A 23,241-nucleotide genomic window follows, 5' to 3' on the forward strand; every position below is an offset into this window, starting at 1 on the left:
GGGGCCCCCAGCTGCTATGTGTGGGACCATAAGGTGCACCCCCGTGGGATGAAGGCTCAGGAAGGGGCACACAGGTGGCAGTGGGCTCACTGCAGGGTGCAGGGGGGACACAGAGAGTTCCCTCACCCAGGACCTTCACAGCATAGTTCTTCACAGCCTCCCCAGCCTCACTGGCCACGATGCAGCTGTAGATGCCTGAGTCCTCCTCCTGGGCATTCAGGATCTGCAGCCCCTGGCCACCTGGGCAAAGGAGGGCTCCTGAGGGGGTTGCTGCTCACAGCTGTGGCTGCCTGGCCCCATGCAGCACCAGAAGGCATCCCAGGGGCCCTGCTGATCCCCCACAAGCCTGACCTGGGGAGGGTCTAATGCTCCTCTAAGAGCTTCCAGCCCTGCCTGGCTGGTGCTGCTGGGGAGGCTCCAGCTGCCAGCAGCTGATGCAGCACATGGAGGAGCAGCATCCTCCTGAGGTCCTGCAGGGTGATGGCTTCTCACCATCCCACCCTGCCCTGAAGCACAGCCAGAGCAAGCCAAGGCCCCACTCCCACTCCCCAAGGCATGCAGCAAGGGACCACCAGGAGAGTGCAGAGCCAGGGGCCAGCAGCAGGGTACCAGAGAGCAGGAGGATGTTTCTGGATGCCTGGAGGGGAACCTGGTCCTTGAGCCAGGTGATGTTGGGTGAGGGGTGGGCCAGGGCCTCGCAGACCAGGGACAGGGGGTTGTTGATGGTCACTGTGACCTCTTCTGGAGCAGCATCCTGGGCATCAGCAGCAAAGGCAGGACCAGCTGCAGGCAGAGATGGGTTTGCATGGCAGAGCAGCTCCAGCACCCACTGAGGCTTCCAGAGCTTCATTCCCACATCCCAGGGCAAGGTCTGAGTTCAGGGGGGGTGGAGCTGACCCCAGCCTGAGACCCCTGCCTGGCATTGCTGCCCTCCAAACCCACAAAGGGCACTCTCCCTTCCCACCAGCCACCCTCAGAGGTGGATGCTGCACTGGATGTGCCCTTTCTGTTCCCCCAGGAGGCTTTCTGGCAGGTGCAGGGCACCATGCCAGCAGGGCACCACGCCAGGCTGCTGGCTGCATGGCTCAGGGATCTTCACCACCTGCCTGGGCCAGGCAGTTACTGAGCCCACGTTCCCTGATGAGCCCCAGGACTCTGCCTCCACCCCCAGACATCTCCTACCCAGCACATGCAGCAGGTAGTGCTTGGTTTGGTTGGCCAGGGAGCTGGAGGCCAGGCAGGAGTAGCTGCCAGCATCAGCCAGGGAGGCTCTGGGGATGTGGAGCACGGAGCCATCAGGGGAGATGGAGAAGGAGTCTCCCCCAGGCAGAAGAGGGAGGCCATCTTTCATCCAGCTGATCTGAGGCTGGGGGGTGCCTGTGAGGGGTGGAGAGGAGGTTTTGGCCTTCAGAGCAAAGATTTTCCATGCATGAGCACAGCCTGACTGAGGTCACTGTGCTGGAGCCCTTCTGGGAAGCAAAGGCATCAGCCCAGGTCCAAAGTGGTCATGATCTGGATCAGGCTTTGGGAGGCTGCTGGATGAGCCAGCAAGAAGAAAGGAAGCTGTCCTGAGTAGGAGGTGATTGATGATCCCCAGCTCTAAAGGAGGAACCAGATGAGAGGAATTCCTGCTCTGCCTGGGACAGATGGGAGCTGATGTGGTGGAACAGGCTCCCCACGTGGGCCTGGTGCTTCCCACACAGCCCAACTGCAGAGCCAGGGCCAGCCCAGACAGCCTCCTCAGCCCCCTTCAGCTCTTCCATCTCATCAGCTGCTCCACACCCCACGGGGAGACTCAGGTCCCTGAGCTCCCCCTCCCCTCCCTGCCTGTTGCTCACCTGCAGCCAGGCAGGACCAGGTCACAGGGTGCCCCTCAGGCACTGTGGTGGCCTCCTCTTCATCCCCATTCTCCATGTGGGGAGGAACTAGGAGCAGAAGCAGCCAGGGACCTCAGCAGCTGCATGCTGAGGCAGGAAGGACTCTGCCACGGCAGCTGCCACCGTGCCCAGCCTTAAGCCATGCCTGCAAGGCTGGAGCTTGGCATGCCAGCAGCAGCCCTGCAGCAGGTGCAGGACCTCTCCTCACCTAGCACCTCCACGTGGAAATGCCTCCTGGCCTCCCCAGCTATGTTGCTGGCCAGGCAGGAGTAGTGGCCCCCGTCCTGGGCTCGTGCCTGGCTGAGCCTCAGCACCCAGCCCCCTGGAAGCACGAAGCAGAGAGGCCTCAGGCTCCTGACCCAGGCACCAGCAGGGCTGGAGCTCCACCCTGCTCAAACCCATCAGCCCTGGAGCATCCATCTCCCACCCCTGACCTGCAAGCAGGCGAGTGTGCTCGCTGGGGGGGAGAGGAGAGCCGTTCCAGGACCAGGTGAGCAGGGGCAGGGGGACCCCAGTGGCCTCACAGCTCAGGGTCAGGGTCCCATGCAGGGGCAGGCTGATGTTGGTTGCTGATCCTGGCCCTTGAACGAACTCTGGAGGAACTGTGGGCACAGAGAAGGAAAGAGAAGGTCACCAGGACAGCAGAGGAGAGGCAACCTCCTGGCTGTGCAGGGTGGGGACACCGGGCCAGAGGGAGCATGGGCACCCTGGGAAGCTGTCTGCTGTGCAGGGGTCGTGGGACAGATGACCTACAGCAGCGTGTGGCACCCACGGCACCGAGCCCACGCTCACAGCTCTGGCAGCAAGCTGCCCACAAGCCTTGAGCCACCTCAGGGCCTCGGTGCCTTGACCCCAGAGGTTCCTCCAGCTCCTTGGGAAGCTTACAAAGTGTGAGCTGCTCTGCTCTGCTGACCCTGGCAAGCAGCTCCTGCCTGCTGCAGGCAGCTCCACAGCTCTGCTCCTCTGACCCAAGGCCTGGCCAAGGCTGCTCTCTGTGTTTGTGCCACACCAAACCCATGGTGGGACCTCAGCAGCCCCCCAGACCTGCACCCCTGCACCCCCATCCCACCTCCTTACCATGCACCATGACATCAAACTCCTGCTGCACCACCTCTGCCCCCAGGCAGCTGTAGCGCCCCCCGTGGGCCACCTCCGCCGCGGGGATCCGCAGCCGCCTGCCGTGGTCCAGCAGCAGGATCCCATCCCCTGCAGCCACAGGCTGCCCATCCTTCAGCCACCTCACCATGGGCACTGCTGCCCCCCTGGCGTCGCACTCCAGGGTGGTCTCAGCAGCTTTGATGACAGAAACCTTCCTCAGGGCTTTGGAGCTGCCCTGGATCCTCGGTGGCACTGCTGGGAGAGGACACAAGGTGGTGACACTGGAAGGGGGCAGCAGGAGGCAGGGGACACTGGAAGGGGGCAGCAGGAGGCAGGGGACACTGGATGGGGGCAGCAGGAGGCAGGGGACACTGGATGGGGGCAGCAGGAGGCAGGGGACACTGGAAGGGGGCAGCAGGAGGCTGAGGCAGGGGACACTGGAAGGGGGCAGCAGGAGGCAGGGGACACTGGATGTGGGCAGCAGGAGGCAGGGGACACTGGAAGGGGGCAGCAGGAGGCTGAGGCAGGGGACACTGGAAGGGGGCAGCAGGAGGCAGGGGCAGGGGACACTGGATGGGGGCAGCAGGAGGCAGGGGACACTGGATGGGGGCAGCAGGAGGCAGGGGCAGGGGACACTGGAAGGGGGCAGCAGGAGGCAGGGGACACTGGAAGGGGGCAGCAGGAGGCAAGGGCAGGGGACACTGGATGGGGGCAGCAGGAGGCAAGGGCAGGGGACACTGGATGGGGGCAGCAGGAGGCAGGGGACACTGGATGGGTCAGCAGGAGGCAAGGGCAGGGGACACTGGATGGGTCAGCAGGAGGCAAGGGCAGGGGACACTGGATGGGTCAGCAGGAGGCAAGGGCAGGGGACACTGGATGGGTCAGCAGGAGGCAGGGGACACTGGAAGGGGGCAGCAGGAGGCAGGGGACACTGGAAGGGGGCAGCAGGAGGCAGGGGACACTGGAAGGGTCAGCAGGAGGCAGGGGACACTGGAAGGGGGCAGCAGGAGGCAGGGGCAGATGTGGGCAGGAGCAAGTGGTACATTTGGGCTGCTGGGGCCAAAGGCAGCTGTGACCAGCTTGGAGCCCAGGGCTGGAGGGTGAAAGCTGGCCCCTGAGAGCAGCATCCTTCCCAGCACAGCCCAGGCAGCAGGCAGGGGCTGCCAGCTTTTGGGTGCAGCTGGCCTTGTGGTAGAGAGGTCACAGCAGCCTCAGCCACCCCCGGGGGTGCTCTGTGTCTCTGGGGCCACCACTTACCCAACACCTCCAGGTGCTGCTCCCTGCTGCTGCTGCCAGCAGCGTTCCTGCACTGGCAGCTGTAGGTCCCCTGGTCCCCCAGCTGCACCTTCTGGATGTAGAGGAAGGTCCCTCCCGTGGAGACCACCTTTGTGCTCCCAGCTTGGCTGGACAGGGGCTTGCCTGCGTGGGGAAGGGGCCAGAGCTTTTTCTCAGCTCCCCAGCCAGGAGCTGGCTCAGCTCCACACAGAGCACTGCTCGCTCCAGGGAGGCCAGCGCCTGGCCGGAGGGTGTGAGCAGGGTGTGAGCAGGTCCCTACCATCCTTGTGCCAGCTCAGCGTGGGGAAGGGCATGCCCTGGCACTCGCAGGCCAGCCTGGCAGGCTGCCCCTGCAGCACGGACACGGTGAGAGGCTCTGACGAGGAGAAGGAGGGAGGCGCTGCAGGGGAGAGGAGCAGCTCAGCGGCGGCACCAGGCAGGACAGGGACAGCTCCCTCCCAGAGGCAGCCACAAGGGACCAGAGGGGTGGCCCTGCGCTGGCTCCACGGGGAGGCAGCCCTCCTGCAGCCTGTGCTGGTGGCCTGCAGCCTGTGCTGGTGGCCTGCAGCCTGTCCTGCAGCAGAGGGGGAGCAGGGCTCCTGTGCCAGCCTTGCAGGCAGGCCGAGGGCAGCCAGAGCCTCGCTAGGCAGCACTGCTGCCCCAGAAGGTCAGCCCCGCTCCTTCCACCATCAGATGCTGCTCTCAGCTGCTCCCAGACACAGCTGGCTGGAAAGCAGCAGCTCCTTCCCCGGAGGGACATCAGCTTGTACCAGAAAGCCCAACACCCAGACACCCCCAGGAAACAGCAACAGCAGAACCCAAACACTGCAGCCCAGCCAGGCCGCCAGACGTGCAACGAGTCCCTGGGAAGGGGCTGCAGGAACAAGCCTGGATCAGAGAGCTGGATTCTCTCCACTCCCTGGCTCCCTGCCTGCAGGACTTCCACCAACTGGCCTAGAGCATCCCTGAGAAAAGCCAGGCTCAGCCTGGGACGTGCTGGAGGGGCTGGGAGCCTGCAGGGATGCTCCAGCTGGTGCTGCTGGTACCCTCCTGAGGCAGGCAGGGAGGAGCAGGGGCAGCACCTGCAGCAGCCACCACAGCAGGGGCAAAGAGAGGATGGAGAAGCCCTGGCATGGCAAGGAAACATCCCCACTCCCCTGCCCAGGCTCTGGAAAGACCTCTCTTGTGCCCCAGCACCCAGAGCTCCCCCCAGGACTCCTGCAGCCATCAGCTCTCCCCTCTCAGACCCCTTCTGGGGGGGATTCTCCACCAGCCTCCAGCTCCAGCACTTTACAGAGCTCCAACAATTTGTGTTTAGAGACCCCCAGCAGGGTGGGGCTGGAGGGGACCCCTGGAGATCATCCACTCCAACCCCCCCCCCAGCCCCACAGGGGCTTGCCCAGGATCCCAACCTGCAGCTGGGTTTGGGATCTCCCCAGAGGAGCCTCCCTGGGCAGCCTGCTGCAGGGCTCCTGCCCCCTCACAGCAGAGCAGCTTTCCTCGAGGTGCAGTGGAAGCTTTGCTGGTCTCCAGGCCCACGACCCCCCCAAGGGCCGTGCAGCACACCCAGAGCAAGGGGACCCAAGGCAGAACTCGTGGCCCTCACCCCACACGTGGAGGTTGTGGTGCCGCTCCGGGCGCCCGGCCGCCTGGCACGTGTACCTGCCCGCGTCCTGCAGCCTGGCCTGCTGGATCTGCTGGGGCAAGCAGGCACTGAGAGGCTCTGCAGCACAGCTGGGCACATGCAGCCCCCCGTGGGAGGCTTTCCTGCCAGCAGAATCCATAGGAGGGGGATGGTGCTGAGCCATGAGCAGCAGGCAGGATGCCCATTGCCTCTGCACCCCCCCCCCAAGGGTGAGGAGGAGGAGGTGGGGGATCCCCAGAGCCCCCTTCCCCTCCCACCCTCTGCAATGCTCTGAAAGGTCACCTGGAGCGTGGTCCCCTCTGCAGACAGCTGCACAGCTGGCGTGGGTGGGAGCCAGTCCCCATCCTTCAGCCAGAGGGACCCCCCAGGGGGACACTGCAGGGTCACCGCCTGGTTGACCATGACAGAGATGTTCTCCTCCTCTCCCAGGCTGCTGGGGGGCACTGCAAAACAGATCAACAGGGCAACACCTCCCCCAGGCCACCCCCTTCGCCCAGGGCTGGTCCCCCACAGCCCTGGGTGCCTGTGAGGGGCCCCAGAGCAGCCCCAGGGTGCCGGGCACTCCCTCTAGCCCCACAGCCAGGCTGGTGGGAAGGGGCTGGGGGTGCCTGGGGGTACTTACACCGCACCTCCAGGCTGGCCTCACGTCTGTCCTCCCCCACGGGGCTGCTGGCCACGCAGGTGTAGGTCCCTGAGTCGTGGAGGCGAGCGGTGGGCAGGGACAGGACACGGCCAGCAGCCAGGACCTGCAGCTCCCCGGGGGCAGAGAGAGCCCAGGTGAAACCAGAGCAGCTCCCAGCTGGGCTGCAAGCTGGCAGGCAGGGAAGGGGCTGGGTGGGCATAAGCCTGCCTAGAGCCCGTGCCCATCCCATCCCAAGGCTCCTCTGCCCATCCATGCCCAGCACAGGGCTGAGCAGGTCCACCCTGCCCTGGACCAGAGGTGTTCAGAAGCCAGGACGTGAAAGAGGACTTCCTCCTCGAGGGGGTCCCCCGTGGGCCCTCCTCCATCAGCAGCTGTCTCACCTGTGGGCCACCTGCCACCACGCTGGGCACAGGGTTGCCATCCTTCAGCCACAGCAGCACTGGGTCTGGGGTCCCTGTGGCATCACACTCCAGTGCCACCGGCTCGGTCACCACCACTGCCAGCGGCCTGGGAGCAGCTGTGATCCGTGGGGGCACTGGGGGGGAGCAAGGAGAGGTCACCAGGGTGCAAAAGGGACAAGGAGACACCGTGGTGTGCACCAGGCAATGCCCAGCCAGGGGCTGCAGCCCGGGGTGAGGCTGGGATCTCCTGGCAGAGGCTGCAGGGGACAGGAGCCCTGCCAAAGCCACCTGCCAGGGACACGTCCCGAGGGCTGGCACAGCCCCGCTGGGCACAGCTCAGAGCGGCTGGAAGGAGCCCACCAGGGCCTCACCAGGCACTCACCAGTCACCTGCAGGCTGTACCACAGCTGGGTGGCACCAGCCACGCTGGAGGCCACGCAGCGATAGCTGCCGGCGTCCGAGAGCTGCACCCGCCGGAGCTCCAGCAGCTTCCCATCCCGGGACAGGCTCCAGCCCGCTCCAGCTGGCAGCTGCTCCTGCCCCTTGTACCAGGCAATGTCTGGAGGGCAGCGGGAGCTGGGCTGTTGGGGCTGCTGCTCCCCTCCCCGTGGGGAGGCAGGGACAGGAGCTGAGCCCTCGGGGGCGATGCTGCAGCTCCACTCTCCATGGGCCCCAGGGCCAGCCCCGGGGCACTCAGGAAGGGGAGCCAGGGTTGAAGGTGAACCCACCAGGAGCAGGCAGGCCTGAGGCCAGGCACTCCAGGGCCACTGTGCTGTTCTCCAGGACGCTCAGGTCCACCAGGCTGGGCTCAATGTTTGGGGGCACTGCAAGCCAGCACACCCAGCAGTCACCAGCTCTGCGTGGCCCAGGGCAGCTGCAGCCACTCAGGGCAGCGCTGGGGGCACAGCCAGGAGCTCTGGGCACATCCCCAGACCCGGGACAGCAGTGCCCAGAGCTCGGTCCCCCCTCTGGGAGGGGACAATGTCATCACCCGGTGCCACTGCTGCTGCCGCCCAGGCCAGCTGGCAGAGCTGCTGCCACCCCAAGGGGGTGCCCAGCCAAGCTGCCCCCAGCACGTGGGGGCTGCACTCACCCTGCACTGAGAGCTGCACCTCGGCCTGGGCCAGCCCTGCCCAGTTGCTGCCCTGGCAGACGTAGAGCCCCTGGTGAGCCAGCCCCACACGGGCGATCAGCAGAGTGCCCCCATCCTCAGACACCACTGCACCCTGCTGCTGGCCCAGGGGCTGCCCATCCTTCAGCCACCTGCAGGGAAGGGCACAGCTGAGCCCTTGCTCGGTCCTGCCACCACCCACCCCCAGCTTCTGCCCACCAAAGGGGCAAACGGTGCCATGCTGGCAGCAAGGACTGCCCCCTTGCCACCTGCAAAGGGGCTGGCAGTGCCCAGGGGCTGGGCAGAGCAGAATCCCAGGAGCAAGGAGCAGAAGTCTCCCAACCTCTGGGACCCCTCAAGCTGCAGGTCCCCATCACCCATCCTCAGCTCCCATCCCAGTCCCTGCTGCAGCTCCCCCGAGCAGGGAGCCCAGGGCAGCGTGGCAGCAGCCAGCCCCCCCCGGCAGCACTCACCGGATCTGGGGGGCAGGGGTGCCCGTGGCACGGCACTGAAGCCTCAGGGAGCCGTTGGTGACAGCTGTCAGGTGGCTTTCCCCATCGCCGATCTGCAGCCGGGGGGGAGCTGGGGGCAAAGAGGGCCTCAGGCTGGGACCACCCTCGGACCCCGGCAGAGGGCTGCGGGGGCAGCCAAGGGCTGGGGGCCGCAGGAGCCACCTTGGACGTGCAGGCTGTAGCTGAGCGAGGCGCTGCCGGCAGCGTTGGTGGCCGTGCAGGTGTAGAGCCCTGAGTCGGTCAGCAGGGGCTCGGCCAGCCGCAGGGACCCCGAGGGCAGGACACTGTAGCTTGGGGGAGAGGGACAGAGAAGGAGGGGATGGGAGGAGCAGCCCTGCCGCCCATCACCTGCCTGCCCCTGGGCAGCAGGGCAGAGCTCAGCACCACTGTGGGACAGCCGAGAGAAGGTCCCCAGGGCCAATACCGCACAAGGAGGTGCAGGGCTGCAACCCTCCTTTGCTCAGCTCCTTCCCGAGCTCAGCAGGAGCCACGCTGCGGGGGGGGACAGGGGAAGACAGAGGTCCCCACGGCCCCTGCAGCTGGAGCCGGCCAGGCTCTGCCTCCCAGCGCTGTCTGCGCTCCGCAGACATAACCTCACCCCAGCCCGCGGCTGCAGCTCCCTCCTGTGCTCCATCAATCATCCAGGCACACCAGGAGGAGCCAGCGGGGATGGGGGAGCAGCACAGGGCAGCCAGGAGCAGCCCCGGGAAGGCAAACAAGGCAGCAGAGTCCCTCCAGAAGAGCAAGACCAAGACACTCTCCTGCCGGCCCCGGCCCCAGCAGCCCTCAGGAGCAGGGAGAGAAGGGATGAGCCTCAAGATCAGGGCCCAGGATTTAACACCACGGGGAAGGGGCTCCCCAGTGTGCTGGGCAAAGCAGGTCCTGCTTCCCAGGGGGGAGAGCAAGGCAAACACATCCATGGCCTGCCCAGGTCATCCTCTCTCACACAGCATTGACTGTGCCCAGGGACAGCCCTCTGAGGAGACAACGTTGAGAGGGCACAGCCCTGGCACCACCCCCAGCCCTCCTTACCTTGTGGTGGTGAGAGGCAGGGGCTGGGCCCCCCGGGTCCACACCACCAAGGGAGGAGGGTAGCCTTCAGCCTGGCAGGGCAGGGTGGTCTCCTGGCCAAGCACAGCCAGGACGGGGATGGGGTCTGACACCTCCGACCCATTCACACTGATCCTGGGCTTTGCTGGGTGGAGAGGGAGGGCAGCTGCTGCAGGAGCACTTCAGGTGCCCCACAGCCCTCTCACTGCTGCTCTCTCCATCCCCAAAGCCCAGCTGGCACCTGGCTGGGTGGCCAAGGAAGCCAGGAGAGTCCCCAGGCCACGCTCCCCCAGCCAGCCACCCTCTAGAGCTGCTGCCAGGGCCAGCCCTGGGCACTCACTGCTGATGGAGAGCTGCAGCTCCTGGCTGGAGAAGCCTGCTGTGTTGGTGGCTGTGCAGAAATAGGTCCCAGCATCTCCCAGGGAGGCAGAGGGGATCAGGAGGGTGCCATCAGGGTGGAGGTGGTAGCGTGGGCCCAGCGAGATGGGCTCCGTGCCCTGCAGAGGGGAAAGGAGACAGCAGAGCCTCTTCCATGAGCTGAGCACCCCAAGGGCAAGAAGAGGGCTCTGGCCCCACCAGAGCAAGCTGCCTCCTGGGGCCAGCTTCCCAGGGCACTCGGTGGCACCTCTCTGGGGCAGCCACTGGGCAGCTGTGTCACCTCCAAACAGGCTACCCCACACCCACGGGTGACCCACAGCCAGGGGCATGGCAGCCTGCCCATCCCTGTCACCTACCTTTGCCCAGGTGACAGTAGGGGTGGGCACACCAGTGGCATTGCACTGCAGGGTGACAGCTGCTCCCTCGGTGGCAGTGACAAGGACAGGGCCAAGCTCGATGCTGGGAGGAACTGGGGAGGGAGGGAGGGAAGATGCTGATCCTGCGCAGCCAGGGCCACGTCCCCAGGGAGAGCAGAGCTCTGCTGCTGCAGAGGGCAGTGCAGAGAGGGGGCAGCAGCACCCTGCCACTCACCCTGGATGAGCAGGGCCACATCCTGCCTGTGTGAGCCGAGGGCGTTGGTGGCCTCGCAGCTGAAGCTCCCTGTGTCCTCCTGGGCTGCCTGCTCCACGTGCAGGCTCCCATCGGCCCGGATGGAGTAACGGCCCCCAGGGGCCACCTGGGCAGGGGCAGGGAGCAGAGAGCAGGACAGATGTGGGGTGCAGACCCCAGAGCAGTGCTATGCCTCTGGGGCCGACCTAGAAACTGCTCCTTGAGCAGCAGGAACACCCTGGGGGGGGGTTGCCCTCCCAACCCAAACGCTCCCCTGGCATCCCTCACCAGCAGCTTCGGGCCTGGCAGGTTGGGGCACCCGCCCTGCAGCAAAGCCCCCACCCCAGGGCCCTGCTGGCAGCTGCCCACCCAGCCTGCCCCCTGTGCCAGCAGGCAGGGAAGCCTCACCAGCTGCCCACCCAGCCTGCCCCCGTGCCAGCAGGCAGGGAAGCCTCACCAGCTGCCCACCCAGCCTGCCCTGTGCCAGCAGGCAGGGAAGCCTCACCAGCTGCCCACCCAGCCTGCCCCCGTGCCAGCAGGCAGGGAAGCCTCACCAGCTGCCCACCCAGCCTGCCCTGTGCCAGCAGGCAGGGAAGTCTCACCAGCTGCCCACCCAGCCTGCCCTGTGCCAGCAGGCAGGGAAGCCTCACCAGCTGCCCACCCAGCCTCCCCCTGTGCCAGCAGGCAGGGAAGCCTCACCAGCTGCCCACCCAGCCTCCCCCCGTGCCAGCAGGCAGGGAAGCCTCACCAGCTGCCCACCCAGCCTGCCCCTGTGCCAGCAGGCAGGGAAGCCTCACCAGCTGCCCACCCAGCCTCCCCCTGTGCCAGCAGGCAGGGAAGCCTCACCAGCTGCCCACCCAGCCTCCCCCTGTGCCAGCAGGCAGGGAAGCCTCACCAGCTGCCCACCCAGCCTGCCCCCATGCCAGCAGGCAGGGAAGCCTCACCAGCTGCCCACCCAGCCTCCCCCTGTGCCAGCAGGCAGGGAAGCCTCACCAGCTGCCCACCCAGCCTGCCCTGTGCCAGCAGGCAGGGAAGCCTCACCAGCTGCCCACCCAGCCTGCCCTGTGCCAGCAGGCAGGAAAGCCTCACCAGCTGCCCACCCAGCCTCCCCCCTGTGCCAGCAGGCAGGGAAGTCTCACCAGCTGCCCACCCAGCCTGCCCCCTGTGCCAGCAGGCAGGGAAGCCTCACCAGCTGCCCACCCAGCCTGCCCCCCGTGCCAGCAGGCAGGGAAGCCTCACCAGCTGCCCACCCAGCCTGCCCCCGTGCCAGCAGGCAGGGAAGTCTCACCAGCTGCCCACCCAGCCTGCCCCCTGTGCCAGCAGGCAGGGAAGCCTCACCAGCTGCCCACCCAGCCTGCCCCCGTGCCAGCAGGCAGGGAAGTCTCACCAGCTGCCCACCCAGCCTGCCCTGTGCCAGCAGGCAGGGAAGCCTCACCAGCTGCCCACCCAGCCTCCCCCCGTGCCAGCAGGCAGGGAAGCCTCACCAGCTGCCCACCCAGCCTCCCCCCGTGCCAGCAGGCAGGGAACCCTCACCAGCTGCCCACCCAGCCTCCCCCCGTGCCAGCAGGCAGGGAAGCCTCACCAGCTGCCCACCCAGCCTCCCCCCGTGCCAGCAGGCAGGGAAGCCTCACCAGCTGCCCACCCAGCCTGCTCTGTGCCAGCAGGCAGGGAAGCCTCACCAGCTGCCCACCCAGCCTCCCCCTGTGCCAGCAGGCAGGGAAGCCTCACCAGCTGCCCACCCAGCCTGCTCTGTGCCAGCAGGCAGGGAAGCCTCACCAGCTGCCCACCCAGCCTGCTCTGTGCCAGCAGGCAGGGAAGCCTCACCAGCTGCCCACCCAGCCTGCCCCCGTGCCAGCAGGCAGGGAAGCCTCACCAGCTGCCCACCCAGCCTGCTCTGTGCCAGCAGGCAGGGAAGCCTCACCAGCTGCCCACCCAGCCTGCCCCCTGTGCCAGCAGGCAGGGAAGCCTCACCAGCTGCCCACCCAGCCTCCCCCCGTGCCAGCAGGCAGGGAAGCCTCACCAGCTGCCCACCCAGCCTCCCCCTGTGCCAGCAGGCAGGGAAGCCTCACCAGCTGCCCATCCTTCAGCCAGCGGCGGGCTGGCAGCGGCCTCCCGGCCAGGATGACGCAGGGCAGTGACACAGGCTGGCCCAGCAGGGCACGGACCACGCGGGGGGCAAGAGCTATTTCTGGGGCTGCTCGAGAAAGGGGAAGGAGAGAAGATGTTAACGGGAGAGGAGGTGGCCAGGGCTGCTCAGCAGAGCAGGGCTGAGACCTCTGCTCCTCCGAGAGGCGGAGCTCAGCTCGGCAGAGGGCAGCTCAGGCGCTCAGCTCCCCCGGGGGATTTGGGGCTGCCTGGGCACCACCCAGCCCCTGCGCTGGGCAGGGGTCTGTTGAGCATCCAGCCAGGAGCTGGCTGCAGGGCTCGGCTGCTCCCTCCCAGCGGCACAAGCAGGCAGAAGCCAACCGTGTCCGGTGACCGTGAGCTTGACCTCCGCCTGCACCTTCCCGAACTCGTTCTGGGCTTCGCAGATGTAGACAGCTTGGTCCTGCGGCGAGGCGCCTGCGGCACGGCGAGGAGAAACCTGAGCCTGCTGGGTGGGGGCTGGAGAGCCCTGAGCGTGCTCCAGGATGGGCTAACATCGCCCTTCCGCCCCCCCCGCCCCCGTCCCGTCCTGTCCCACCCCCTCCACAGGAGCAGGGAGCCCCTGCAGCGCTGGAGGCTCGCAGGCTGCTAGGGCCTGGAGCAGCTTGCACAAGGCAAAGTGCTACAAACCAAACCAAACCAAACCAAACCAAACCAAACCCTAACCAGGGCTTTTTGAAGGCAAAAAGAGGGGGCGAGTGGTCCTGGGGGCACTGTCCCCTCGTCCCCCCCCCGCCGGGGCACCAGCAGTACCCAGGGGTGACAGTGTGGGCAAGCCCCCGGTGGGATGTCCATGAGGGGTCTCCACCGCACTCTCAGCTCTCTTACTGTGGATGAGGAGCTCAGCAGCTTCCAGCCGGCTGGAAACACCTCCTGGCTCCTGCCAGCTGGGCACAGGCTGCCCATCCTGCCGTGCCCAGGTGACCCGTGGCAGGGGAGAGCCCTGGGCACGGCACAGCAGGCTCACACTGTCCCCAGCGCCAACGGCCACGTCCCCCAGGGGCTCGGGGAAGTGAGGGGCAGCTGGGAGGGAGAGAATGGAGAAGGGGCTCACATGGCTCTGACCCCCTGGCTCCCCACAGCAGGCTCTGCATACAGCCAAGCCCAGGGATGGGGGCACAAAGCTCACCAGCCAGGTGCCCTGGGCACCTCTGAGGCCGACTCAAAGCACTTGAGGCTTTTCCAGAGCTGCCACAGCCCTCACAGTTCCCTTCCCTTCCAGCTGCACCCAGCACCCCAAGCTCAGCCAAAGCCCTTGCACTTCCCCACCCTTCACTGCTGCCAGCTCCACACCTCCTCCCCAGGCTCTCCCACCCCCCCTGCTCCCGTGGGAAGCCCTGAGCACTGCCTGGGGTCCCTGGGTTGGTGTCCCAAGCACACAGAAGCCAAGCCCTACCTCCACCTAACTGCACTCTGCACCCCCAGTCTCACCCCAGGCAGATGCAGCAGCACCTGGACCAGCCTGCTGCCACTTCTCTTCCCTGCTCCTGCCCCCTGGAACTCCCAGCAGGCTTCATCCTGCTGGCACTGACCACTGACGCCCCCAGGATGGGACACCCAGGAACCAGGATTGGGGGTGGGGGGCAAGAGGAGCCTTGGGGAGCAGCAAGCAGGAGCTGAGCTGGGAGGGAGAGCAGCAGGGATCAGCTTGGGCCCTCGGTGGGAGCCACAAGCAGAGGCAGAACTCACAGCCCACACGCAGCAGGGTGCCATGGGAGGCGGTGCCAACCTCCCCCTGAGCCTGGCAGACAAACTGCCCTGCGTCCTCCTCCTGCACCGCCTGCAGCCGCAGGGCAGCGCGCTGGGTGCCAGCTGGGAACGTGGCCAGCGCCTGCCCACCTGCCCACACGGCACCCATCAGCCCCCCAGCGCCTCCGGGGTCCCCTCCCCTGCCAGCAGGCCAGGGGACCCCACCAGTGCCATTGCTGAGGGGCAGCAGAGGGACCCTGTGGCACAGAGGGGCCTTGCTCTCCACATCCTACCCCCCCCCCAGTCTCACCTTTGTACCACACAACGTGGGGTGGGGGCACCCCTGAAACCCAGCACTCCAGGGTCACATCTTCTCCCACCAGCACCTTCAGGCTGGGTGTCACTGCCAGGATGGCAGGAGGCTCTGTGCCACGGGGAGAGAGAGAGCTTCAGTGACTCCCTGGGTGTGTTGCCAGCATGCCCAGGTGGTGGGGGACCCCAGAGCCCCATGAGTGCCCCCCAGCAGCCTCCATCACAGACAGCCCCAGCCCAGAGCTTGCAGGGATGGTGGTGGATCTGAACTGGAAGAAGCTGGACTGAGATGGGAAGCAAGGAAGGAATTCTTCCCCATGAGGGTGGAACAAGTTCAGAGAAGCTGTGGAGACTCCAAGCCTGGAGGTGCTCAGGGCCAGGCTGGATGAGGCCCGGAGCAGCCTGGGCTGGTGGGAGCTGTCCCTGCCCATGGCAGGGGCTTGAAACCAAATGATCCTTAAGGTCCCTCCCAGCCCAAACCATTCTGTGGGTCTCTGCCACCAGCTCCCAGCCAAGGGGCAGCAAGGAGGGGGTAATAAATCCCTGCTGCGGCAGCTCTGAGCCCTCCCCAGGACGCTGCCAGCGGGTACCAACGAACTCCAGGGTGACCACTTGCTCGTCCCAGCCCAGCGCGCTGCCAGCATAGCAGCTGTAGTTCCCTGCATCCCCTGGGGTGGCAGCTCGGAGGTGCAGGCTGCCCTGGGCATCCGTGAAGACCCTGCGGCAGAGAGGGAGAGAGGAGCTCTTGAAACCCAGACTGTGCTGGGATAGGGGAGTGGGAGTGGGCTCAGAGCCGTGCCACACAGGGGCAGCTGCTGGGCACCTGGGGTGGGGGCGAGCACTTGAAGCCAGCTGCCTCAGGGAAGGACAGGGCTTTGGTGCAGGGAGATGGGAGGGGTGGGATTTCTGTCTCCAAAGTCAAATAAGAGCTCACCCCAGAGCCTCCCCAGCGCTCACAGCCTGGCACAGGCAGCCAGGGCCAAGCCAGAAAGCAGAGGCAGCTCAAGGGAGGCACAAGGAGGAGTCTGAGGCTGGGCACAGCACAGCACCTCGAGTGCCCCTCGGTGGGGATGGGGACCTGAGGCAGGGTGGCTTCGAGAGAGAGATGTGGCCCTGGGGCTGGCAGCCTGCAGCTGCCTCGGGGCTATGGCAACAGCTTCTCCTCCCAGAGCCATGGGGGGCCCCAAGACCCTGTGCCACGGCCTGGGCACCATGCCCAGCGGGCCAGGCAGGATGGAGCACCCAGGCCCCCAGGGGTTACCTCTCGTCCTCCTCCAGTGCCCAGCCCCAGCGCTTCCAGAAGGTCTGGGGTGGGGGGTGGCCCCCGGCCGTGCAGTTCAGCTGCAGCTCCTGGCCCCTGACAAAGCGCTGGGGGCTGGCATCCACCTTCACCCAGGGCACCTCTGGATGGGGGGGGAGAAGGGCTCAGCCTCTGGGGGCCATCCACCACCCACCCGGGGAGCACGGCATCGCCCAGGCCAGGCACCCCCTCGGGGCAGAGCCTACCCTGGACAAAGAGCCAGAGGGAGGCCTTGGCAGCGCCATGGGCACTCTGTGCCAGGCACTCGTAGGGGCCCCCGTCCCCGGGCTGCACGTGGCTGATCTCCAGCGAGTGGTTCCGCAGCAGCCTGGTCCGGCCGTGCCCCGGCGCCGCCTCCCTCCCGTCCCAGCTCCACGTCAGGTTGTAGGGCGCGTCACTCAGCACCAGGCAGGACATGACCACGTCTTGGCCAGCTGCAGCTGTGATGTTGCCCGGGGCTAGGAGCCGTGGCGGTGGCTCTGCAAACGTGGCAGCGTGGGGAGGGGATGAGCCTGCGCCCGGCCGCGGCCCCGGAGCCGTGTGGGCACCGGGGCTGGGCATGAGCTGTGCCCGGCCGCGGACCAGGAGCCGTGTGGGCACCGGGGCTGGGCATGAGCTGTGCCCGGCCGCGGACCAGGAGCCGTGTGGGCACCCGGGCTGGGCATGAGCTGTGCCCGGCCGCGGACCAGGAGCCGTGTGGGCACCGGGGCTGGGCATGAGCTGTGCCCGGCCGCGGCCCCAGAGCCGTGTGTGCACCGGGGCTGGGCATGAGCTGTGCCCACCTGAGACTGAGAGGTAGGCACGAGCCCGAGTCGCCCCCCCCCTGCTGGTGGCTGTGCACTCGTAAAACCCTTCGTCACTCTCGGAGACCGCAGGGATCCACCAGCTGACGTTCCCCCATCTCCTGCAGGGGGACACAGAGGTGCGGGGTGACCCCGGGGCTGCCAGGCCACCACCCTGCTCCACATCCCTGGCACTTAATCACAGAATCTTTACTGAGGCTGGAAAAAGCCTCTGGGATCGTCGAGTCCAGCCTGTGCCCTGACACCATGGCAGCAGCTGAGCCCTGCCACCAAGTGCCACCTCCAGGCTTCTCTTCAGGGCCCCCAGCGATGGAGTCTCCACCACCTCCCTGGGCAGTGCCACCCCAGTGCCTCACAGGCCAGGCCAGGGGCTGCAGTCACATCCCTGCTGCCCCCAGGTGCTTGGAACCTGCAGGCACCCACCCGGCGCAGCTGAGGGGGCTGTTGGTGCCCCCCACGGAGCCCACTGGGGGACAGCAGAGGCTCACCTGAAGAGCTGCTGCTCCCCGAGCTGTGTCCCACCGCGGCTGAGCTGCAGGCGGAAGGGGACCTGGCTCCGTGCGGAGCAGGAGATCAGCTGCGGCTGCCGGCGCTGAGCCTGGATCCTGCTGGAGATGTTCACTTTGGGGGGACCTGGAAGCAGGTGGGGACACAGACAACCCCCTTTGGGGCTCACCGGGGAAGCAGGAACCAAAGCAGAGGCCGCGCTGGAGCCTCTGGCCCCTTCCCAGCACCCCTGGGAGCGCTCAGCAGGGACCACTCACCAGGGACCACGCTGGTGTAGGTGACCCCAGAGAGGCGCTGCAGGGGGTGGCCCTGGGCGTCTTCACCCTTCACCTTCAGCAGGAAGTCTCCTGGGGGGACACGGAGCAGGGAGCCCACCCAGAGCCGCCCCGAGGAGGTGGGGAGGGGCCGGGTGGGCAGCGAGAGGAGGACGTGGCCAGAGGTGTTGAAGAGTTCGATCTCCTGCAAGCGCCCCGGGGGCTCCAGCCCGGTGCAGTTCACCAGCACGGAGATGGGCAGGCCTGGGGAGAGGGAAGGCAAGAACCAGCCCAGAGTGTTCCCAGCCCCAAGAAGCCCAGATGCAGAATCCCCGGCCCTGGGCATCCCCACCCTCACCCTGCACCGGTGGCTCCCAGGGCTGGCTGGCATCCGTGTCGGGCTGGCTGGAGAAGCTGGCTTGGAAATTGATGCTGCTGATGCCGGAGATCCTCAGCGAGTGGCGGCCGCTGCTCCGCGTCTGGAGGGGGAGCAAGAGGCCAAGGGCAGGGCAAGGGAGAGGAGAGGTCAGCCCCTTCCAGCCCTCTCACTGCCCTCTGCCTGGCTGGAGGTGGGTGGGGAAAGCTGGCAGAGCCTGGCTGGCTGAACACCCTCCAGGGGTGGGCAGGGGACAAGGAGTGGGGCCTGCCCCCAGCCTACCGTCACCAGCCAGGTCCCTGGCTCCTGGGGCTCCACAGCCACCACCAGGGCTGAGTTGGGGATGCTGAGCAGTTCCTTCAGACCTTGCCCTTTCTCAAGGACCTTTCCTGCAACAGCAAGGGGGAACCTCTGGGATGGGCAACCAGGGTCCCTCCCCTGGTTGCCTCCTTGGAGCACCCCACAGTGCAGAGCCCATCACACAGCTCAGCCTGGGCACAGAGAAGAAACCCTGAAACCAGAGGCAAAGCCAGGAGGGGGGCAGAGAAGGTCCCCTTGGTGCTTCATGAGGGCTTTGCAGCTCTTTGCTTGAAGTTTCCATCACAGGGTTTGGTGATCCCCGTGCCTGCAGCCTCCTGCTTGCCCTCTCCAGCAGGCAAAGCATCACCTCCCACCCATCACCTCCCACCCATTCCCCTGTGCCCCTACCTGCTGGATCCCGGACCTCGATCCCGGGGGCAGGGCCACTCAGGGAGATGGTGACCTCCTTCAGGCTGGGGTCAAAGGGGACAGGCCACGTGTGCTCCCCACCCTCCTCATGGTCACTGGACAGCAAGTGGACTTTGGAGGCCTGGATGGCCTCTTCCACCCACTTCAGCACCTGGGAGCAGACCAGGGAGGGTTAATTTGGATCTCCACCTGGCTTGGCCACTTTGCAACCACCTCAGGTGCATCAGATCAAAATCTCAGGCATGGCTGCAAAACAGTTCCCAGGTGAGGGACCAGCCTCACCCAGGTGCTGTGGGTGCCAGGGTGGCACAGGGATGGCACAGGAGGTGACAGCCCTGGCTGAGCTCCCCTTGCTAGTGGGAGTCATCCCTGCCCGTGGAAGGGGAGTCTGGAACTCGGTGACCTTTAAGCTCCCTTCCAACCCAAACCCTTCTAGGGTTCCCTGATTAACCCCAGGGAGAAGACAAGAGCCAGGCTGTCCCACCCCCCCAGCCTCCCATCCCTGCTGCTGCAGGGCTCCTGCTCACCTCTGTCACCTGCTGCTTGTCCAGGTGGAAGATCTGCCCCGAGCTGGTGGCAGCGATGCGCTCGTACACGCGGTACCCGGGGTGGCTCCTGTCCCCGCAGTCCCCCGTCAGCACAAACACCACCTGCCACAGCAATGCTCCCCAGAGCACCCCACACAGCCACGGGGAGCCTGCACACCCCAGGGGGGACACACAGCACCAGCCAGCACCCCCCAGTGCATGGAGCCAGCCCAGGGGATGCAGAATTCCCCCCCAGCAATGAGCAGCCTGGGGGTACTGGAGGGGAAGCTGCTTTGGTGTGAGGGTGCTGGAACCCTGGGGCAGGCTGCCCAGGGAGGCTGTGGGGTCTCCTTCTCTGGAGACATTCCAAACCCACCTGGCTGTGTCCTGTGTGCCCTGCCCTGGGTGCTCCTGCTCTGGCTTCTTTGACTCAGCGATCTCCCTTCCAGCCCCCACCACTCAATGACTCCCTCGCTGCAGCTCCCTGCTGGGAGCTGCCACAGTGCCCACCCCAGCCAGCTCTGGCAGGAGGCCGTGGGCAGCATCACTCACCTGGCTCTGCTTGCGCTGCAGCAGCCTCAGCAGCTCCTCCTGCTCCTCAAAGTCCTTGGCCCGAGCGTCCGAGAAGACGTAGATGAAGGAGCCGGGGTGGGAGACCTCCACGGCCAGCCTGATGGCTCCCACACTCATCTCAGGGCAGTCCCCTCCACCCTGGGGCACACAGGGAAGGACCTGGCACAGGCTCCAGGGCACCCAGAGCTCAGCCCTGCCCCGCTGGGCTCCCAGGTCTGCCCATGGGGAGGACTTGCATGGGTTTGCTGGAGGCAGCCCGAGCCCAGCCAGAGCAGTGGGGCCACAGAGTGCATTGGGTTGGAAGGGAGCCCCCGAGGTCACCTTGTCCAACCCCCTGCAGGCAGCAGGGACAGCTCCAGCCAGAGCAGGCTGCCCAGGGCCACGGCAAGCCTGACCCTGAATGCCTCCAGGACATCCTTGGTCAACCTGTTCCGGTGCCTCACCGCCCTCCCTGCACAGAGCCTCCTCCTCATGTCCACCCTCAGCCTCCCCTGCTCCAGCTTCAAACCACCACCTCTCACCCTGTCCCCCCAGGCCTTTGTCAGCAGCCCCTCCCCAGCTCTCCTCTAGCCCCCTTCAGGCACTGGAAAGTTGCTCTGAGGTCTCCCTGGAGACCTCTTCTCCAGGCAGAGCAGCCCCAACTCTCCCAGCCTGTCCAGAGGTGCTCCAGCCTCTGACCATCTTTGTGGCCTCTTCTGGACCCCCTCCAGCAGGTCCCTGTCCTTCTTGTGGTGGGACCCCCACAGCCAGACACAGTCCTCCAGGTGGCACACAGGGACTCCCCCTCTGTCTCACCACTAACAAGGACTGAACACATTTTGGGGGGGCCCAGACTCAGAGAGGCTTCTGGGCTGCCACAAACACCTCCAGTGGCACCTCCATGCCCACCCCCTGCCCACCACCTCCCCTGGCAGCAGTCACCTCCAGCAAGAGCAGCTCCTGCTTCCCTGGGCTCTGCACCCCCAAGGACTAGGGAAGGATTTGCAGCTGCAGCTTTACCCCTCCCTCCAGAGCACAGCTGCACCCCAAGGGAAGCTCCTGAGGGGTTTAGCAAGAGCAGGGCTGAGTAAAGCTTGAGTAACCTCCCCAAGGGCCTTCAGCTGGCAGGAGGCAGCTGGAACAGCTTAAAGACAATTGAAAACTCCACTAAATTTCAAGCAGCTCTCCTGGAGGAGGAGATCTGGGTGCCATGGAGGGTCTGGGCAGACTCTCCTGGGGCAAGCATTCCCCTTTGGGATGAGAGCTGGGAGCCAAGAGCTCTGCCTGCTGCAGGAGCCTGGGGCACTGCACCACTCTGACCCACTGCTCCCATCAAGCAAGCCCAGCCCAGCCTTGAGCCCCCACCACGCTCCTGGGGGACATCAGGAATTGCTCCTGGGACCCAGCACCATGCAGGGCTGGGCTCCCCACCAAGGAGCAGCCCTAGAGCAGCAGCATGGGGCTGAGGATTCCTTACCTGGACCTGGAGCTCCCGCAGGCGCTGCTGGAAGAGCCAGGGGTCTGCGGTGAGGGTGGCAGGTCCCACCTCTGCAAGCACACCAGCACCCCCTCCTCAGGCCCCAGCACCCCCTCCTCAGCCTTCTCAGGCCCCAGCACCCCCTCCTCAGCCCCCTCCAGTGCCACACTGCCAGTGCTCCCAGTTCAAACACACTTATGGGCCCTGTGAGCCTTGGGCTCTTGGCATCTACCCTGCCTTGGCACCGAGTGAGATGTGGATTTGGGCTGTGCCCAGGGGCACAACCTGCCCTGGGGAAGCTGGGATTAACCCAGTGGGAAATGCTTTGCCCTGTGCCGGCAGGGTGGCTTGGGGATGGGACCCCTGCCCAGCACCATGCCCTCCAGCTGCCATCAGCGTGGTCCCCAGGGCACTAAAAGCAGGGAGGAGGGCCCTGGGAAGTGCCCTCTGCAGCCCCCAACCCCAGCCAGAAGCAGCTCCCAGCTCCTCACAGCCCCATCCCCGCGGGGGGGGGTGGCGCCCTCGGCCTGTGCCAGCCCTACCTGGGTCATGGAAGGGCACCAGGGCATAGTTGCTGATGGGTTTGGTGCTCCTGCTGAGGGTCCGCTGCAGGATGCGGGAGGCGCCGTCCATCACCTGCACCAGGTCGTCGTACATCGAGCCGGTGACGTCGAAGACAAAGGCCAGGGTGGCCCCCCCCCGCGCCGGGGGGGACCTCAGCAAAGCCCGCAGCCAGCAGCAGGCAGAGCCCCACAAACACCCCTCCGTGGGATGGCATGGTGAGGGGAGACCCTCAGGTGCTGCAGACAGCCCTCCTGTCCTCGCCCTGCTCCTTCCCCCAGCGCCTCTGTGGCAGGGAGGGACACAGGGTGCCAGGGGCCACCCGCAGTGGGGACAGGGCAGGGGCCGCGGCCGGGGGACGCCCAGCAGCTGCGGACCTGCTCCTCCAGCGCTCAACTGCTGGGCGGGAGGGGAGGAAAAGAGGAGTTTTGGAGCCAGCGGCAGATGGGTGGGAGCTGGAAGAAGCTGGGGTGGGGATGTGGGATTGGGAAGCTGGGAAGCAGGTCCTGCCGCCCATAGGATTGTCAGGGACACTGCCCAGGCCACCTCCCCGACCCTGGCCCCCCTCCCCGGCTCCGAGAGCCCCCTGCTCTGCCTGGGGGAGCCGGGGGTCAGGGGAGGACATGGGGGCTCGCAGCTGAGGGCCGGTGGGAACCCTGCCAAAGCCCCGGCAGCGGGACCGGAGCCAGAGCCAAAGGGATCCCGAGGGAGCAACTCCCCCTCTGGCAGGAAGAGGACCCTCCGCGGGGCAGGGGTCTGCAATGGGGCTGGAGGGGACAGGGGGCTCTGTGGGGGGGGTTCCCCAGCACAGCCAGCCCAGGAACGGGGAGCAGACATCCATGCACGGTGCAGACAAAGCCGGAGCCAGGACAAAGGCTGGGAAGCGCAGCCCTGGCCCAGGAGCTGCGGATCCTGCCCCGGCTGCTCCGCAGGGATGCTCGGCGCTGGCTTCGCTCCTCCTCAGCTGCACCCAGCGAGAGGCCTTGGCCAAGCGCCGGCTCCAGGTGATGCTGAACACCCAGGGCCGGATCCTGTGTCGGGCTCAGCACCTCCTCCAGCCCCCAGCACCTCCCATCAGCCCCTGTCCTCAGAATCTCTCGAGAGATCAGAGACCCCCCCCACATCCACCCCCCCAGACACTGGGACCCTCTGCAAACACAACCTCCTTGTTTAGACTCTTCGGGCATCTCCCCGGCGATAATTAGTCAGCCTCGTTAGGAGAGCAAACTAACGAAGCTGGGCTGGCAGGGAGGGCTGGCAGGGAGGGCTGGCAGGGCTCTGCTCCAGAAGGCTTGGCAGGGCAGGATGGCAACTGTGGTGCCACTGCATGTGAAAAGCCTGATCCGGGCCGTGAACCCCCCACGGAGCCCAGCCAGCCACGGGGGGGCTGAGGGGCACCCCCACTGTGAG

The 23,241-nt window shown here is 66.4% G+C and overlaps 1 protein-coding gene across 1 annotated transcript in view; it reads right to left on the minus strand.

Moving 5' to 3' along the window:
- Positions 1-22,048, minus strand: part of HMCN2 (hemicentin 2) — a 36,845-nt gene extending 14,797 nt beyond the window's left edge. The window contains 35 exon segments of the mRNA XM_068155988.1: positions 127-240; positions 610-783; positions 1,183-1,377; positions 1,839-1,925; positions 2,086-2,199; positions 2,312-2,479; positions 2,955-3,227; positions 4,233-4,394; positions 4,531-4,650; positions 8,033-8,202; positions 8,524-8,632; positions 8,725-8,852; positions 9,595-9,757; positions 9,953-10,109; positions 10,347-10,459; positions 10,582-10,726; positions 12,669-12,793; positions 13,066-13,161; positions 13,573-13,767; positions 14,434-14,583; positions 14,744-14,857; positions 15,336-15,463; positions 16,007-16,148; positions 16,252-16,524; positions 16,828-16,949; positions 17,337-17,481; positions 17,613-17,873; positions 17,968-18,088; positions 18,268-18,374; positions 18,694-18,865; positions 19,242-19,364; positions 19,794-19,952; positions 21,271-21,341; positions 21,813-21,969; positions 21,971-22,048. Of these exon segments, the coding sequence (XP_068012089.1) occupies positions 127-240; positions 610-783; positions 1,183-1,377; positions 1,839-1,925; positions 2,086-2,199; positions 2,312-2,479; positions 2,955-3,227; positions 4,233-4,394; positions 4,531-4,650; positions 8,033-8,202; positions 8,524-8,632; positions 8,725-8,852; positions 9,595-9,757; positions 9,953-10,109; positions 10,347-10,459; positions 10,582-10,726; positions 12,669-12,793; positions 13,066-13,161; positions 13,573-13,767; positions 14,434-14,583; positions 14,744-14,857; positions 15,336-15,463; positions 16,007-16,148; positions 16,252-16,524; positions 16,828-16,949; positions 17,337-17,481; positions 17,613-17,873; positions 17,968-18,088; positions 18,268-18,374; positions 18,694-18,865; positions 19,242-19,364; positions 19,794-19,952; positions 21,271-21,341; positions 21,813-21,969; positions 21,971-22,048 (5,131 nt within the window).
- Positions 22,049-23,241: the final 1,193 nt, after the last annotated feature.

This window comes from Melanerpes formicivorus, unplaced genomic scaffold (genome assembly GCF_026170545.1).
Source record: "Melanerpes formicivorus ecotype bairdi unplaced genomic scaffold, bMelFor1.0.p_v2 SCAF_33, whole genome shotgun sequence".
Lineage (NCBI taxonomy): Eukaryota > Metazoa > Chordata > Aves > Piciformes > Picidae > Melanerpes > Melanerpes formicivorus.